Source organism: Pseudonaja textilis, chromosome 1, assembly GCF_049901715.1.
Source record: "Pseudonaja textilis isolate UNSWEBS1 chromosome 1, rPseTex1.2, whole genome shotgun sequence".
NCBI classification, from domain to species: Eukaryota; Metazoa; Chordata; class Lepidosauria; order Squamata; family Elapidae; genus Pseudonaja; species Pseudonaja textilis.
In genome coordinates this window covers 329,896,995-329,915,820 of record NC_141990.1, presented here as the reverse complement: position 1 = coordinate 329,915,820, position 18,826 = coordinate 329,896,995, and the positions used below count along the sequence as shown (strand labels likewise).

At 45.4% G+C, this 18,826-nt stretch overlaps 1 protein-coding gene across 2 annotated transcripts; it reads right to left on the bottom strand.

The window, feature by feature from the left end:
- Positions 1-206: 206 nt before the first annotated feature.
- Positions 207-18,513, bottom strand: PLPPR3 (phospholipid phosphatase related 3). Of its 2 annotated transcripts, XM_087922810.1 has the most exons (9): positions 18,362-18,469; positions 17,411-17,552; positions 13,068-13,209; positions 12,303-12,488; positions 10,713-10,842; positions 8,411-8,606; positions 6,920-6,977; positions 4,456-4,629; positions 207-2,480 (listed from the first exon to the last, which is right to left on the bottom strand). In XM_087922810.1, the coding sequence occupies exons 3-9, from the start codon at positions 13,140-13,142 to the stop codon at positions 1,173-1,175; spliced, it is 2,127 nt and encodes a 708-aa protein (XP_087778936.1). In that variant the 5' UTR covers positions 13,143-13,209; positions 17,411-17,552; positions 18,362-18,469; the 3' UTR covers positions 207-1,172. The 2 variants fall into 2 exon arrangements, with proteins under 2 accessions (XP_087778936.1, XP_026554671.1); XM_026698886.2 differs by lacking the exon at positions 17,411-17,552 and having other exon boundaries at positions 722-2,480; positions 18,362-18,513.
- Positions 18,514-18,826: the final 313 nt, after the last annotated feature.

Here is an 18,826-nt window from a genome sequence, read left to right as displayed (position 1 = left end):
TTTTGTTGCTACAAGGACTGAAATGTTAATTTATAGATTTGAGTATGAGTAAGGGATTGGCTATGGAAAGAAGAGATACTTGCATATACCTTATAAGAGGTGAAGAATTACTAAGTTTGTACATGTTATGATGAACAATCAAAGATCACTTCTTTAAATATTTTCTCTTTTTCTTATTTTTTCCTCTTTCCTTTTTTTCTTCTTTTCCACTTCTTATTCTGTTTCTTATTTCTCTTTTCCTTTCTGGGTTTAGTTTGTATTCTTTTATTATTGTTTCTATTTGAAAAAAATCAATATATGTATATATATATATATATATTTAAAAGTGTGACTTCAACTCCCAGAATGCATGGGGGTTGAAGTCCACCTATCTTCCCCATGTATTCAAAGATGGGGAATTCTGGGAATTTAAGTCCACCTATCTCAAGTTGCCAGGTTTGAGAAACACGGCTCCAAAACATCTCAGAAGATTGAACTTTTCGAAGTAGATTCTCCCACCCCTTTATAACACTTTGCCCCATCTTTAGTACTACAACCTCCCCATACACATATATCTGGGGGGTGGGGGGGATTTGACCTCAGGCTTCCCAAGCAAGGGTTCACCAAAGGACAGGTTTGGGAAGCCAACCAATCTGAAAGGCATCAGGTTGGGAAAGGCTGGCTTATATCCAAGCGGCACTGCTCAGGAGGACACTCCAAATAAATCCAGACTGGATTGTTCCATTCTCACCTTCTCACTCTTGTTATCTTTACAATCACTACTTATGAATAATCTATGATTATTTTAATACCACCCACATTTGTGTTTTGGTTTAAGTCCTCTGGAAAATCCAGCCAAGAATTCTTCAACAGTATCCATTCCTAGCATAGTAGAAGATAAAATAATCCCAAAGGTGATTTGATCCAAACCTTCTCTGTTTCAAAAATGTCTTCCATGTGAATGTCTTCCATGTGAAGTTTGGGCCATTTGGGAGTCTCTTTACTTCACCATTATGTATATTCAGTCCTTCAAATTACTGTTGTACCAGGTAAAACAGATGATTTTACCTTGTTTTTTGAACATAATCCTTATGAAGTCCCCACCATCTGAAACCCAACACTTGCTTGAAAAAAGTCACAATTTTAATCATAGTTTAGTCCAAGGTAGCAGTGACCAGAGGTAGGTGATGGGATTATTCCTTAAATCCCCGGTTGGCTTGCATCTTCTTATAATAGTTTTCCATCTCTTCTGCTTGCCCGTCTTTTTCCCCCACCGTTAAGCTAGCTGGTTTCCTCCGCAGCGTGGATTCCCGGCTGGAGGCCCCCAGAAGGCTTTCTCCTGGGCTGGTTTCTGCTGAAATCAATGATGAACTCCCTCCCAGACCCACTGACACGTTGATGGTGGCCACACTGCCATAACGGGCCTCCTCCTGTTCAATGTCGCTGACGGAAGAGCCCGGTGAGACTCCGGTGCTTTTGGCAGGCCGGAACCCATGGTAATCTTTGCTCATCTCGTTGAGCTCGTAAGTATCTTGGCTATCCGAAGCTTTCTGGGTGGCCTTCCATTCCCAAGGGCCATTTCCAGAAGACAGGTGTACCACTGGGTGGTGAGGGGCATGGGCATCGATGGTAACCACACTAGAGCTATCTCTTTCTGATGGAGAGCAGTACTGGGAGGAGTCAGAACTGGTGGAAGACGAAGATGTCTCTGAATGCTTGGGTGTCACTGATACCATCCCAGGTTGCTTGGACATGGCAATCACCTGCATGAGGCGTGGTGGGTTGGCCACCCGCTGGGCAGCCCCCTTCTCAGCCATCATCATCCACTTGGCCCTCACAGCCGAGCTGCTTTTGGGGGAAATATTAGCACCGGCGTTAGCTTGACTTTCCTCAGGGATGTGGACCAGTTGAGTGGCCCTGGGTCTTGGCTGGATGAGGACCCGAGGACCCATAGAGGCACGCTCAGCTGTTCGCGCCTGGACGGTGGGGTACAAGGAAGGTGGGATATGATCCTCCTCTTCTCCAGCCAAGGAATCTGAGGCAACCCGCCTTGCTACCTCTTCTGCCAAGGTCATTCCACGGCCTTCCACAGATTTCTGTTTCCATTCAGTGATCAGCTGTTTAGACCGGGAGGCGTCCACCGGGACGTGGATGGTCATATGGCGGCGTGCAGGGTCATCCATTGAAGGGGTGCTGACCCGTGGTAACGTGTTGCTGAAGGTCACCATGTTTTCTTTGCCCATAGGGCTCCGGGGTGCCAAAAGGTCCACGTCAACACTGGCCCGTTTCAAGCTCCCCAGTGAGTTTTTCTCACGTGGCACTTGCCGGTTCATCCCTTCCAGCCGGGTCTGGGGGTTGAGTTCATCGGTGCTGACCGACTTGTTCTGGTGATAAACGGAGTCATGGCCACGTTGAGTCAGGGCTCGGAGAGCGTCCTTGGCAGGAGGATGAGACGGAGCCTTTTCTATTGGTGCCCGGAAGTTGCCCACTGCATGATAGGCCTGTGTGTAGCAAGGAACATGGGGTAAAGATCTGAAAAAGCTCAGAGGAGGATGGAAATAGATATTGTCCTGTTCCCTATTTTACATAAGTAAAACATATTTGGTATAGCTCTCTGGGACTATATATTCTGACCCAGCCTTTGCAAGTAGTGATAAGATGTCTACTCATGAGTAAAACAACCCCCCTTTTATAACCAGGCAGTAACAGTCTTTTTTCCACATGGATAAGCAAAAAATCAAACATAATTAGTCCCAACAAACCTGGGTTTAGCCAAGAAATCTGAATTGCTTGCTGTATGTTAGAAATGAATGGTTGTCTGCGACTACCAGCCACTCCAAACCCCTCCTACTTATTTTCCAGCCAGGGAGGGGCTGGCTATTGTCTGTGTCTGCCTCTCCCTGAGAACTGGCTTATTGTTTTCCTTTGCTCTCCTCTCTTTTCCCCTCTGCACCTATGCACATCTGGGATGGGCCCCATCTGTTCCTCCCTGTCTCTTAGCTCAGGCCCAGAAGACAACTGCCTCTCCACCTGGGGAAGGACAGAAGGCCCCAGTGATGCTGTTTCTTGATCAGAGCCTTCCAAGGCTCCAAAGCTGGCCCAGGCTCTCCCTCCACCTCCTCCTCCTCCTGCTCCTCCTCCTGCTCCTCCTGCTCCTCCTCGTCTGACTCTGCAGCTAGCTCTACTGGCAGCTGACGGACCACAACACTATATATATATAGGAGGAGAGCCTAGGGGAGAGTTAAAAGAGGGATCAGCCTAGAATCCCTAAGCAGTCTAACTCCCCTTGAATTCCACCCGTATCTAATTCCAAGCAGGTGCTACCCATTAGTTGAGAAGATTCCTGTGCAGAGACTGTTTAGCAGTAAATCCGTTTAACTGGACCTTCACTTATGGACCCACAAGTGGATTTTTATGGCACTGGAGAATGTTTCAAACATTCCATGCTTTTCAGAGTGGCACAGCCTGAGAAAGGCTCCCTGTAGGGATGAGATTCTACCGGTTCAGACCAGTTCTATAGAACCGGTTGTTATGATTCTGCACAGTTCGGAGAACCGGCAAATCGTGCCCCTGGCTGGTCCCTCCCCTTTCCGCCTGCCTCTCCCCTCCCTGCCCAATCAGCCCTTATCGTGCATGCACGACATCGTGCACATGCCTGACATCGCTGACTGCGGTCTCCCTCACCCTGTCACTCCTTAAAGTTTTTTTTCCCCTCCCAACGATCAGCTGCTCTGATGACCAGCTGTGCCAGGATCCCCCTTGCTATCTTACTGCTGCGCCGCCCCCCACCCACTCCATTTTTTTGCCTTCCTGGGCCCCAGGGAAGTAAAACTGCCCACCCGGAGGCTTCCCTGATGTCCAGGAGGCCCCAAAACAGGAGGGGGGCTGCAAAAAAAAAGAGGCCACGTTCACCCAGTCACTTGGCCATGCCCACCTGGCCACGCCCACAGAACCGGTTGTTTAAAAATTTGAATCCCTCCCACGGCTACCTGACATGATATGTCTACCACTTTTAGTAAACAGGAGCCCTTCTTCTCTCTGCCCCTTTTTCCCGTGGCACTTGGAAAGACAGGTATCAAGATTTGAAGCAGGCTTTTGCTGTTGCAACCCTTATCGCTTCTCAGCTTGCCAACGAACCAAGGGGGAGGGAAGGGGAAGACGGAATGTAAGCTCCAGACCTCAAGAAGACGAGCATGAGAGCCAAGGACACCCCAGCAGGTGTCTGCGAATGCCAAAGACTTTCTCAAAACAATATAATGAGGCTCGATTGGACAATGTGACCTGCACTAAGAGTGGGGGGGAGAATCCTATTCTTTAATTATGGGAGTTTGCACAGGATGTAGCTAGATCTGGCTTTGCCCTGAATCAGTGCCGAAATGATATACACAATAAAGTTTTGCATTCAGAGATTGAATCGTCTCACTCATGCTTGCTTGGTTGGGTTCCTCAGTCAGAAAGTTGACAATAGGCACTTACCAGGTAAGCAGCAATGCCAGAACCAATCAAGAAGCCCACATAAACATCAATAGGGTGGCTGCGGTACTGGGTGATCTGCGTCAAGCCACAGATGCCAGCTGCTATGGCGAAACCAAACACCAAGATTGGCTTGAGGAGCTTGGTGCTGTCTGAGATTATGGAGTTGAAATACATCTGTGGATGATAATGGAGACAATCAGCTTTCTAGGGTAAACCAGATGAGGAACACCACTAGATGAACTACTTCTACTTTATTGTAAGGCTACACGAACAGATTCTTGCAAGCCTGAAAATATAAACTTCCCACCTGCCACTTTTAAATGCTAGAGCAATTGGGGGGAGGTGTCCTTCCTAAGTTTCTTTCTTTGACTGTTGAACAATTTGTGGACTCCTGCCTTTCTTGTCTAATTGTCTCCTGGGCAGCATCTCTTCCCTTCTTTCCCTAAGGTTCTCTATGCATTACAGAGACATTATATAGCAACCCAATCGCTTATTATCTGGAACTTTCCATTGGGTTGTGATTGAGACAGTATAGATTTGCTCAGTACAGCCCAATCACACACAGACATTGAGCAGCATGTAAATATAATCAATTATGATCTTTTCACAACAATATGAAGTCACAGCTATCAATACTTTAGCTGGTATTGGCCTTCATTTGTATTACATTCTTCCTGAGAACAAAGGATGTGGCAGAATGGATGGATGGATGGATGGATGGATGGATGGATGGATGGATGGATGGATGGATGGAGAAACAAATAAAAGAACCTAGGCTGCAACAATGTATTGGCGTAGTATATGTGCAGATCCAAGAACGGCTTTTGTAATTGACAGATGGAAGTTTTGTCAATGCCCAGATCTAAGTGTTATCTAAGGTTTTTTGGTATGGTACCCAGTGTGCTGACAGCTGCTGGTTTACACCATAATTTTCCCGCCTGTGATTTTTTTACAATCTTCTCCAATTCTTTGTTTTCTATTTTACTATTCCCAGGTTTTGCCACATCAATTAGCCACACTTTCTTTTCAACCACAGTTAAATCAAACTTTATAAGGATGACTCAGCCTTCCATTCTTCCGAGGTCAGTAAAATGAGAACCCAGATTGTTAGGGGCAATATGCTGACCTGTAAACTACTCAGAGCACGGGCGTCAAACTCGCAGTGTCACGTTGCTGTCACATGACGTTTCGCGAAGTTTTTTCCCTTCCTGGAGCTGGGGTGGGCGTGGCCTGCATGTGACGCATCCGGCCCGCAGGCCACCATTTTGACACCCCTGGTTTACAGAGTGCTTTAAAGCACTCTGAAGCAGTATATAAGTGTGCTATTTCTATTTGGAAATCCCACCAAAAACCTGCTCATTTTTTACTACTATTCCAACTACCAATTTTTCATTACTCGCACATAATAATTTTTAGCTTTCAGTGAATCATTTTGGCAGCATTGTTATCTAGCTGCTTGTGGTCAGTTTATGCTAACTTCTTGCATGAGTTGAGTATATGACCCAATGTTTCTTCTGCTTCTTTGCACAATCTGAACTTTGAATTGTTTTGATGTTTTTTTCAAATCTAGCCTTGACACTATTTGTTTGAATAGCTTGCTCTTGAGCAATCAAAATCGATCCTTCAGTTTCTTTCAGTTCCAATTGTAAGCTATTCCCAGGTTTTATCTTTATCCACTTTCCCTTCAGTAAGCTCCTCTTCCTGATCCTCCCCCCTCTCCCCTTTCTCTTTCAAAAGGAGTTTTTCAAATTGGCATCCTGCAGATTCCTGTAAAACCCCAAACAGGTGGGTTTCAGCCCCTTCCCCCCGTCCCAATTTTGCTAATGGGAAACATAGCCGGACACTCAGCTGTGAGCTCAAGGCCAAGCTAGGTCTGTGCAAGTTTTTCTGGGGTGATTTTGTCTATGATTCTCAGTCATCCAGGTCACAGTTGGCCCAAAGATACTTTTTTCGAACGGCAACTGGACTTCATTTTTCCTTGAAGACATTTCACTTCTCACCCAAGAACCTTCTTCATTTCTGACTGAATGGCAGAGAATGGAAGGATTTACATTCCTTGCAGTCATCTGGTCGTTAGCACTCTTTCTGAGAGTCATTGAGACCACTTGGAGGTTTATCTATGCCCTCAGGATCACCCGAATATTGATTTTGGGGTGATTTTGTTTTCAGTGACATGCTGAGGAAGGGGCAAAGGGGCAGCGTTCTGTTTGTAGTATCAAAAGGGAAAAAAATGAAAATTTCATTTCATTAGATTTAAATGTAATTACAGTTCATTGCAGTTAATATGATTATGCCTCAGTATGTCTTTAATAGTGTTCTCTTTCTGTTATATTAAAAACATAATTGCATCTCAGCTATTGGAGGCTTTGTCTGTCTTAAATAGCACTTCTCTATTCTACGACATGCAGGATTCTTTAGGAATCTGATTTTTTTTCCGGTATTGACATTAACAAGCAAAACTCACAGATACGTAGACAGCAGCAAAGGCAGACAGGGTGGCGTGCTGAGAAGGGAATGTTTTCCTGGAAGAGAGAAAGAAATTATACAAACATCCATGATCCATTTGCAGTCAGGAGATCTTAATTTTACAACACACTGACAAGCTCAACCAGAACTGCACTTAGCAAGATGCACTTCGGCTTAAAACCTTGTGCTCTCCAGACTTCTTCCCAATTTTAAAAATGATGGTGGACTCTAAAAAAACTTTTGTTGGTATGGGTTATATATTTAGTGATATCTGTCATGTTAAAAATGAAAACTCACACATTCTTGGAACATATATGGAATCATGTAAAAAATAGCAATATTAAACCCATTTAGGTAGTCCTTGAGTTATGACAGCAATTGGGACTGGGATCATCCCTAAGTGAGGCAGTCATAAAGCACAATGTCATGTGACTGCCTCATTTAGCGACAGAAATTCAGGCAGTTCCTGTTGTCATAACCATAAGACATGAGGGTCATTCAGTGGGAAGTTAAAAGCAAAGGGGAAAACAGGAACAATCTACCTATATGTCCGACTTTATAAGTACAGCAAAATGAGACAGTAAATCTACAGCTAGCAAATTAGATTATTATTGTGCTACTGGCACTCAGTCATAATAAACAGCTATGCAAGCAGAAACTAGTATACCTGTAGTCTTCGACTTACAACAGTTCATTTAGTGACTATTCAAAGTTATAATGGCATTGAAAAAAGTGACTTATAACCGTTTTCACAGTTATGACTTTTGCAGCATCCCCATGAAGATGTGATCAAAATTTGGATGCTTGGCAACTATTTATGACGATTGCAGTGTTGCAGGATCATGTGCTCACTTGTTGTGACCTTCGGACAAGCAAAGTCAATAAGGAAGCCAGATTCACTTAACAACAGGCTACTCGCTTGTTAACTGTAATGATTGACGTAACAACTGAGGCAAAAAAGTTGTAAAATGGGGCCAAACTCACTTAACAAATGTTTCACTTAACAACATAAATTTTGGGTTGTGGTTGTGGTTGAGGACTTCCTATATAAGGGACTAAATGCTAGTTTCCTGCTTCAAAAATGCTTATTTAGGAAAGAAACCCTAACTATTTTTAATATCTTAGTATCTCTTATCGCTTAGATGTTGGCTAAACCTGGCTCTAAAAAGGTACAAGAAAGAAACACAATACAATTCTAATAGTAAATTTTCAAATGACTGTCAGATTCTCCCCAAAAATTGATGCAAATTTGCTAAGAAACTGTGGTGGACAATATTGTGATAGCAACTGATCAACTGAGGTAAGCCTGAACGAATGACACATATTTATTTATTAAAATTATAAGCCACCCACCATGCTATCCAGAATGACTCTGAGTGGAATATAAACGGAAGTTGTAACAACTTTTAATTAGAAATAACTGGACTGCACATGACAGCAAAACCTGGTTTTCAGAGCAGATGTAAAACAAAAGAGGAGATGGACTCACCTGGCTGAGAGAATGGCGTGCTGGTCTTGACCTGAGCAGATATCTTGAGTGATGTAAGGGTTGGACTCGCAGGAGATAGCCAAGAGAGTATAGTTGGGCTTACAGACGGTCAAGAAGAAAGGGGCGTGGTATCCTGTGGCTAATTGGATGACATCGGTCACCAGGGCTGTGGCACAGAGGCCAAACACATGGACACCTGAAGTGGGGAGCAAATTCAGGTAAGGTTAGGGCCTGGGAGTCACTAGTGGAATGAATGAAAGGACAGAAAGTAAGGGGGGGCGGTCCTTGGTACATACTGTGCAAAAGAGACAATCAACAAGCCGAAAAAGGGAACAAAAAGGCCAAAATACCACCCCCACCAGCAATCAGCATCTAGATAAGCGTAGATTAACACCATGATTAACATCAAACTAACAATCAAGAAGTAAACAATACCCCAATCAAGGAATTGCCAAACAAGCTAACAGTAAACAGTCCAACCACAGAACCTCACCAACACAAACAGGGCAAGTCACTAGAACAGGGGTGTCAAACTCAAGGCCCGTTGGCTGCATCCAGCCTGCGGGGTGCTTAGATCTGGCCCGCAGGACTGACCTGGAAACAGCGAAGGACCAGCCCGCAGTGCCTCTGCCAGCAAATACGCGGCCCACCCAAGCTCCGTTTTCAGTGGCAGAAGGTTGCAGGAGGCCATTGCAGCCGAAAACGGAACTCGGGAGCTTGTTTTCGCTGACAAAACACTCGGGCTACCACAGGCGCCCCCAACATGAGTGACATCAAGCTGGTCATGCCCCCCTGGCCACGCCCCCCCCGGGTCAAACACAACCCTGACGCAGCCTTCAATGAAATAGAGATTGACACCCCTGCACTAGAATGTAAACTGGGAGCAAACCCCAATCCCAACTAGCAGTTGAAGATGTAACCTAGCTTGGACAATGAAGCATCTGCAGGAAAATAACCAAGCTCAGAGAGCACCAAGGACCCCTCTTTTCAAACCCTGAGCTGCAAATATTCCCTTCTATTGGTACAAAGAGTAACCTTAAGCATATGAATATCAATTTCAATTTCTTAGCTTTGCCAATTACCATACCCTTAGTGGAGAAACCAGAGAGATGTTTTGACCAAGGGTACTTTTTAGCCTCCAACTCCAAAAACAGAAGCTGACCCTCACCAACCACACAAAGTGAAGGGCAGCAATTTTCTATCAAGATTTCTTCTTTCTTACAAGAAACCTCTTCTAAATTTTAAGACCTATTTAAAAAAAAAAAAAAGTTGGGTGGAAGGTCAGATTTCCCAGTGGACTAGGAATGAAAAAATGAGAGAGAAAACTGATGGGCGAAATGGCCTACTGGAATGGGGGAGTTTTGTTATAAAAGGTGCTTTATTGATGACCAAATCATTAATGAAATAATTTATTTGATGATCCAAGACACAGTGATTCTCAATCTGAGAAAAGAATCCACTGCTTTTCTATGACAACAAGCAAAGAGGAGTGTTTCCAATTAACAATGTTGATTCAAAACAGCAATGTTAGACCCTTTGAATTCATTTTCTATTTTTATCTCTCTCTCTTTTTTTCCATTTGGAGTCTGCAGTGGGGAAAAAACTTTGCAGTCATATCTTGGTATGCCAACACTTCGTCTCTCAGACACAGGGATGCAGGTAGTCCTCAATTTACGGTCATTCAAGGTTACAACAGCACTGGAAAAGGTGACTTACAATCTATCCTCACACTTATGACCACTGCAACACCCCCACAGTTATGTGATCAAAATTTGGGCACTTGGCAATCGGTATGTATTTATGACAATAGAATAGAATAGAAATAACAGAGTTGGAAGGGACCTTGGAGGTCTTCTAGTCCAACCCCCTGCTTAGGCAGGAAACCCTACACCATTTCAGACAAATGGTTGACCAATCCCTTCTTAAAAACTTCCAGTGTTGGAGCATTCACAACTTCTGGAGGCAAGTTGTCCCACTGATTAATTGATATTGGGGTCATGTGATCTCAATTTTCACTTTCCTAGGAGACTTCTGACAAGCACTCAATGGGAGAAGATGGATTCACTTAATGACTTAGCAGCCACAGCAAAAAGGTTGTTAAACCACACGTAGAATTTCCAGTCCCAATCACGGTTGCAAGTTGAGGATTGCCTGTATGTAGCTGAGGAAGGACCTAAGCTTAAGCTATTAAACTAGAGACATTGGGGTGGTCAAGAAGGTGAAGATGCCAGCTTCTATGGTGTGGTTGTGATGGCATTAGGGCATTTGATTCCAAAAAGAGGAAGGGTGGAAATAAGCTTACCGACAAACCGGACTGTCCTGCGGAGAAAAGAGTTGAAATTGCAACCGCCGGCATTTATGCTGCCTTCAGTGTTGCTACGGCCCTTCGTCTTGGACTGCAAGCAATACACGATGCCTTCGCCCACCATGATCTGCCAAGCAAAGCAGCAGTGTCAGACGCCAGTTCCTTCCCTCCATCTGCCCACCCTGGACACACACACACACATTCTCTCTCTCTCTCTCTCTCTCTCTCTCTCTCTCTCTCTCTCTCTCTCTCTCTCTCTCTCCTTTAACTCCCAGAATTCCCCAGTCAGCATGAGGAATTAGATGGGCCCATGGATGCTCTTAATCCTGTGTTGCCTATTTAATCTGAAGTGCTGCACAACCCTCATTTCTGATCTTTAGGATCTGCCTGAGAGCTTCTCCTGGTGGACGAAATGGACCAGCAATCCAACTCAGAGGACCAAATTAGACAGAAAAACTAAGCAGAGGGTTCTTGCTTTCAAGCCCATCTGGTGAGCATTTGCCGGTCACTGTTGGAAACGGTGGGATTAATGGGGCTTGGGAATCAGTCCAGCAGAATCCGTATGTCACCTTCCTTCAGCCAGGCTCTCTACCAGATGCCTTGGGTCTTTAACTCCCAAGGGAGTTTAACTTGGGAATTGTAGTCCCAAACCATGTGGAAGGTCCCTGTTGGAGTAGGTTGCCTTGTGTTCCTGAGGGAACTGTATGGGGGTGGGGAGGAAAGACAGCTGTTTAATGATTCAGGCGGTCTTCTTCAGGGTGAGACAGTGGGACTTTGATCACAAAGGTTCAGACGCCATCTTGAATCCCTTCCTCTACTGTAGACACCCCAGAGAACTGCCATTTTGGATATGAGCAAACAGGATGAAAAATCTGAACTGAGAGCCAGTGTGGAGTAGAGGTTAAGGCACTTAGGCCAGTGTTTCTCAATCTTGGCAACTTTAAGATGTGTGGACTTCAACTCCCAGAATTCTCCAGTTAGCATGTTTGCGGGAGAATTCTGGGAATTCTCAGAATTCTTAAAGTTCTCCACACGTCTTAAAATTGCCAAGGTTGAGCAATAGCGTGCTAGACTAAAACCAGGCTACTATGACTTCTATTCCTCCCTGAGGTATGGAAGTCAACTGGGGCCTTTGGACTAGGCCTCTCCCTCTCAACCTAACCCACTCAGCATGATAGTGGTGCAAAAAACAGGAAGAGAGAGCCTTATGTACACTATCTTGAGTTGTACAAGATAAAAGCAGGTTAGAAATCCAATACATGCAAAAATAGTAGAGAAATGTGCCATGGCCCAAGAACCAGTTTGGTCTAGCAGCTAAGGTGCTAGCCTAGAAACCAAGAGACTGTGAGTTCTAGTTCCCTGCTTAGGCGTGAAAACCGGCTGCGTGACTTTGAGCCAATCACTAGGAGACTGTGAGCTCTACAGAGTTAGGCATCAAACCTTGGGCCACTCACTCTCTCTCAGTCCAACCCACCTCACAGTGTTGTTGTTGGGAAAATACGAGGAAGGAGCATTAGGCATGTTCACCACCTTGAGTTACTTACACAGATAACTAAGGCAGGATATAAACAAACAAATAATACTCACAGAAGCTGCAGGAGCTGCAAATGCCAAGCTTAGCAGCATCAGCAAAGGAATCATTTCTTCATTGCTTTCAACGTAGGGCATGGAAAGGGCTCGGTCGTAACACTGGAAGCCCACCTTGGCTGGCCTGAAGAGGTCTGTCAGCTCCAGGAAGTAGAGAGTCACGATGGAGGAAGCGACAATGGGCAACTGGAGGCCGGAAGTAAGCAAAGAGATTGAGACGGGGCAAAAAGTGGAAGAATAAAGTCTGTGCTTAATGAGCCACCACATCTGGGAGCTAAAGAGAAATTGGGGTTCAATATTCAGCCTTAAGGGGACGCAGTGGCTCAGTGGCTAAGGCACTGAGCTTGTCAACCAGAAAGGTCGGCAGTTTGGCGGTTCGAATCCCTAGCGCTGCATAACAGAGTGAGCTCCTGTTACTTGTCCCAGCTTCTGCCAACCTAGCAGTTCGAAAGCATGTAAAAATGCAAGTAAAAAAAGAGGGACCACTTTGGTGGGAAGGTAATAATGTTCCTTCGGCATTTAGTCATGCCAATCGCATAACCACAGAGACATCTTTGGACAGCGCTGCCTCTTCAGCTTTGTAACGGAGATGAGCATCGCCCCCTAGAGCCAGAAACGACTAGCACACCTGTGCGAGGAAAACCTTTACCTTTATTCAGACTTAAACTAGGACGCCCAGCCTAAACCTTTGAGTCACCTGATCTTCCTCCAGTTCTTGAGGCAGGGAGTGGCGGATAAGGAAACCATTATTTTTGCTGTCCTTACCTCAACAAAGTAGAAGCAGGGAAGAAGCGTCATGCTGTCTTTGGGAGCTTTTGCCTTCTCCTTAGCAGAGATCATGGTGTCAGTAGTGGGATTTATAGGAACGGATGGGCAGGGCGTGGGAACGAAAGCCCCAACTCAGCTTCTGTTAGGAGACAAGATATATAGCTAAAGATGGAAGAAACTGCTACAATGGGAGGTGACAGAACCAGTTCTACAAAGGCCCAAATCAACATACTACAGTATATTATCCTCCTGTCCTACAACGCCTTCTTACAGATCTTCAATTTCTATCCACAAGAGGCTTCAAAAAATTGTGTGTGCATTCACTGCAAAGTGGGGAGAGGGAAGAAAAATGTCTTTGAAGTTTCTAGGGAGCAGAGACAAGCTTTTATGGGAAGAAAATGTCCATAAAACAAAGATAATGATTGCAGCTGAAGCCCTGCTGCCCTTTTTTACAGGTGCTGTTCAAAGGATGCACATATACAGGTAGTCGAGTTATGTTCATAATTAAGCCCCATAATTAAGGTTGTAAGTAATGGTTGGAAAGAGTAGCCCAGTGGCCTAGTGGTGAAGATGCTCACCTCCCACTTGGAAGGTTGGGAGATGTTTCTCTCTCAGGGCGCAAAGAAAAAATATCTGCTGCGAACTTCGCGTGGCATCAGGAAAGGCATCCGGCCAGTAAATGCTCAGCTCCATCCTGTCACCCCGACTCTACCCCCAATTAAGGTATTACAGGGTTGTAAAAGGGAAGTTGTTTTGTAAGGGTTGTGACCTGATCCGATTTTACAAACTTTTTTTTCCAGTGATCATTAAGCAAATGCCACAGTCATAAAGCAAACACTGTGGTCGTTAAGCAAACCCATTGGTCACCATAGGGCAGTTTTTGCCAAAATCCGGAAGTAAACACCAGTTTCCAGAAAAAAACATAAATCACACTCAGTGACCGTGAGGCTCAGTTGCTGACCACACAAAATGGAATCAAGTGACTGCAGGAGAAGAGATAGGAATGGAGAATTGGGTCACAAGTTCCTTTTTTGGAGTCTGTCATAAGTCAAGGACTGCCCGTAAAAGAAACATGGAGGAAGAGGTTCTCTCATCTTGACTTTAAAAGAATAACAAAGTTGGAAGAGACCTTGGAGGTCTTCTAGTCCAACTCTGCCTAGACAGGAAACCCTACACCACTTCAAACAAATGGTAATCCAACATCTTTTTAAAAACTTCCAGTGTTGGGAGCATTTACAATTTCTGTAGGCAAGTCGTTCCACTGATTAATTGTTCTCAATGTCAGGAAATGTCTCCTTAGTTCTAAGTTGCTTCTCTCCTTGATTAGTTTCCATCCATTGCTTCTTGTCCTGCCCTCAGGTGCTTTGGAGAATAGCTTGAGCCCCTCATCTTTGTGGCAGCCCCCAAGATGTTGGAACACTGCTATTATATCACCCCTAGTCCTTCTTTTCATTAAACTAGGCACATCCAATAGCTGCAACCAAGTGGCACAGTGGCCTAGAGGTGGAGCTCTGGCCTAACAATCAGGAGGCTGTGAGTTCGAACCTAGGTAGAGGCTGATAATTCTTTCTCTGGGCACTTTGAGAATATATGTGCTGAACATAATTCCGCATTGGTGACAGGAAGGGCATCCGGCCATTAAACACTCAGCTCCATTCAGTTGCCACCCTGCGAGGGATTATGGGGTCATTAAAAGAAGATAATAAAGTATTCTAATCTAATCTAATCTAATAATGATGATCCAATAGCTGCAACCGTTCTTCAAATGTTTTATCCTCCAGTCCCCTAATCATCTTCGTTGCTCTTCTCTGCTCTTTTTTTGATTCTCTCTGCTCTACATATTCTTGTGGGAAGGCACTTTTGGAAATGAGTTTTCCAAACACCAGCCATGCTCGTTTCAAATCCTGGCGCCCACAGATTGCATCTACAAGCCACGTGGTTTTCATGTGTTGTTTTGCCACTGGAAGATTGGACAAGAAACATAAACTCTATTCATTGGACAAAACCCAAATGTCTATTTGCAAGCACATTCCATAACCATATCTCCTTACGTATTAGAAGACCTTTCCTGCTCCTGTTAAAATGTGGCACGAAGATGGGGTATTAGTGGATAAGGGAGTGTGCATTATCCTACATGTATCCTTTCTGGGGTCCAGTTCCCCAAGAGGCAAGAAGTCCAACTGACCAACAAAGCTGGCTGCAGGCCAAGCCTGATCAGCATTGTCCCATCTGATTTGGGATTATTTATTCCAACCTTCTACAGGTAGTCCTCAATTTACAAACATTCATTGAGCGAGCATCCAAAGTTATAACGGCCCTGGAAAAAAGTGATTTATGACCAGTTTTTACATATCACAGCATCTCCATTATCCTGTGATCAAAATTCAGCTACTTGTTCAACCAGCATTTATGCATGATATTGCAGCATCCCGGGGTTACATGATTGCCATTTGCAATTTTCCCAGCCCACCTTTGACAATCAAAGTCAATAGGGGAACCTGGATTCGCTTAACAACTGTGTGATTCGCTTAACAACCATGGCAGAAAAAGTCATAAACTCAGGTGCGTCATAAACTCACTCGACAACCCCCCTGCTTAGCAACAGAAATTCTCAACCCAAGTGTGGTCGTAATCAAGGCCTCCCTGGACATGCGGTGTCCCCTAGAAAAGCTGGACTACAGTTCTTATCACACACAGTGCCACTTGTCTGGAATGATGATGACAGTTTGACAGGTAGGAACTGGTGGGCGGAGACCACTCTATTCTATTTGGCCATAGCAATTCTAGCAATCCTCCAAGAGGGAATCTTTCTGATCCTCCAATCTGACATCTTGTTGAGCTGGAGGATCGCTTAGCATCTGGTGCATCTAAACCATGTGTTTTGAATCCCAAGCCGCGATCTCGCCAAAGCTTTAGGGAGAATTGAATTCCTCCTTTAAAAAAGTTAAGTTTGTATATGTATTCATATACATAGAATACGAATGATACAGGTGTTGGTGATGTCTGTTTCTCTACAGAAATGAATGCCCAATCAGCAGTGAAAGATTGAAGACTCTGAAAGTGACCAGAGATATATATTCTTGTTTGGGAAAAAAAAAATCAACCTCTTGCCCATCCCGAATCTCAGCTGAAACTTGGTGAGACAAGAAAGCAGCCCATCGATTCTTAATTTCCTTTTTAATTATTTATGTTAACCTGCCAGAGTTTCAACAGATGTTTAGTTATAGGGGACACAAGACGGTAGACATGATTCAACTCTCCATGCTCACCTCTGTAAAATATTACCAATTTTCCTCTAGGGTCCATGCAAAGACAAGTGAAGCAGCTCCCATGCTAAAAATAATAATAATAATCCATAACAATAGTTGCAGGAAGAGAACGATGTGGGGAGAATCTCCAATTTTAGTAATTTATCTCCAATATTGGCATCTCGTTTGCAATGGGAGCTGTTGGACAAAGAAAGGCTGAGCCATGTGCCCTCTTCCTACCACCTGTACTCACTGATATATTGCTTCTATACATGCAGGATCCATTTAACCATCACAGCTGAGGGATCACACTAGACTGCTCTGCGTTTGCTCTGTCCAGTGCCTTTTGGAAAACTTTAACCAAAAACAACAACAAAAAAAGCATGACTGCCATGTTCCGTAGAAATGAGTTCCAAGGCACAGGATTTCCAAATTTGTGTGTGTGTGTGGGTGGGTGGGTGGGTGGGTGGGTGGGCAGCTGCTTAAAAAAAAAAAAACAGCAAGTGGTCAAGAGAGAGCAAAGATGTTTTCCATATCGGTTAAATGCCCTGCCTTCTCTTCCACCCCTCCTCTGCCTTTGAGTGGCAACTGTTGAGAGGATCAATGAATGATTGATGGTCTTGACATTCCATCACGCTGAAATAAGAGGGTGGTTTTCAAATCATCCCCCCACCCCACCCTGCCCAACCCCCCGAAATTAACCCGAATGCTACATGGTGCCAGATAAACCAGGCATGGAAAAAATGGAAGCGTGCTCCGTTCTCTGGCTCCGTCTGCCTCCAGATGAATTCTCCGAGCCTCCAGAAACATGGCTGTTGCTATGGGTTAATGGAACGCCCCACAGCAGAGGCAATTGTGAAGGGGGTGGGGGGTGCGTGCCTTGTGGGTTTTTTGTTTTTTTTCCCTCTGGGGTGCTCCCAGCCACCAGAAGCCTCACCAAACCAAGTCCATCCCTTTGTCTGGAAGTGAGGCGCAGAACCCCAGGAGCACCCAGGGTGGGAAACATGCAATGGCAGTTGGATAAAGGGAAAGAGAGAGGAGGGGAAAGGGAGAATGAATGAATGAAAGAAGGCGTGAATGAATGAAACATACCTGCCCAACATCTGCGATGCACCCCAACTGGGAAACAGGAGGAGGGGGGGTGTTTCCCCAGCGTGGACCCCTTTCCCCAATCTTCTCACCTCTCTGGTTGCTGGAGGGGGCAGAGTAGCATTTTCCCCATGCCCTTCTGAGCCTGAATTATTGGGGAGGGGGCGTTTCATTAAAAGAGGAGCGGGCTGTTGTTTTTTTTTTCCCCCTTGCCTTAAAGGTTAGTTCGCCCACCACTTCTCTCTTTGGAGAAGAGCAAATCAAGCAGCTTTAACACACATACACACATACAAAAGCCAAGGGAGGGAGAAACGTGTGAAAGGGGGTAGGGTGGTGGAGATCTCTGCTTGGACTCCAAGAATGGCCACCTGCACCCCACCCACTCACCCACCCACCCTTCCCCAGAAGGAGCTTGGAAAGCTCTCGCTATCTCACCCGCCCTTTCCTCCGCCAAGCAAAATGGCTTGTGTGTGTCGGCGTGTGTGCGTATGTGCATGTCGGTCTTTCTTCCAGCTGCTGCAGGGTTCAGCACAAAGGGGCGAAGGGGAGGGGGCTCGGATTGATTTGTGGGGTGGGGTGGGGGGCGCAGAGGGGAAGGAGGTAGTAGTGATGGTGGAGAACTACGTCTCTGTTGTGTGTGCGCGTTGGTGTGTGTGCATTTTGTGCGCGCCTTACATGCCTTTTGCCCGCTTGACTTTGCTTGGTTTCCATAGAGAAGGAGCCTTGCGTAGGACGGCGAGCTACCGTAGAAAAATAACACAAATGCAGGATTACGAGCCCGTGGAGAGAGAGGGAAGAACAGAAGGGAAACCCCAGAACTAAAACAGGAAATAATAGTAATACCGACAGTAACAGCCACAAAGATGATCGATGATACAAATAATAATTTTGAGACGGGAATGGTATCGCCTATGATTGAGGGGGGGAAATGAGGAGGGTAGTATCTGAGCATACCCAAAGTGCCTCCTTCCAGACGGACCAATCCAGATGTTGTTTTGTAGTGGGCGCCATGTACCTGCTGCTCCCCTAATCCGGAGGGTGCGGGGGAGACTGAAAAGAGGGGAGGAGGAGTTGGGTTGCCGCCCCAACACCTGTACACCACAGGGAGCGGCTTGGATTTGGGGCGGGGCTCTTGTCGCGCCCCGCCCACTCCTGGCGCCAGCTGGAGAAGGTTGAGGATGCTCGTCCGGTTTCTCCAACTGAGCGCCCGCCGGAGTTGTTGGATTCCAACGCTTCCCTTCGCCAGGCGGCAATTCTTACCATCCCCAAGTAACACAACTGTAAAGGTAGTCTAGAGAGGCTCCCAAAGCGAGAAAAGCTATCCTCCTGAAACTCCATCACAGAATCCTTCGGCTGTTAGCAAAGCTAGAAGATGGGAATGGGAGGGAGCTTGCCTTTGATCTGGACTCTGAACCTGAG

Coding starts and splice junctions, on each gene's coding strand:
- PLPPR3 (XM_026698886.2), bottom strand. CDS start 13,142: ATGATCTCTGCTAAGGAGAAGGCAAAAGCTCCCAAAGACAGCATGACG. Junction 4,630..6,919: donor TTGCTGCTGTCTACGTATCT/GTGAGTTTTGCT, acceptor TATCATCCACAG/ATGTATTTCAACTCCATAAT. Junction 2,481..4,455: donor CTGGCATTGCTGCTTACCTG/GTAAGTGCCTAT, acceptor TGCTACACACAG/GCCTATCATGCAGTGGGCAA.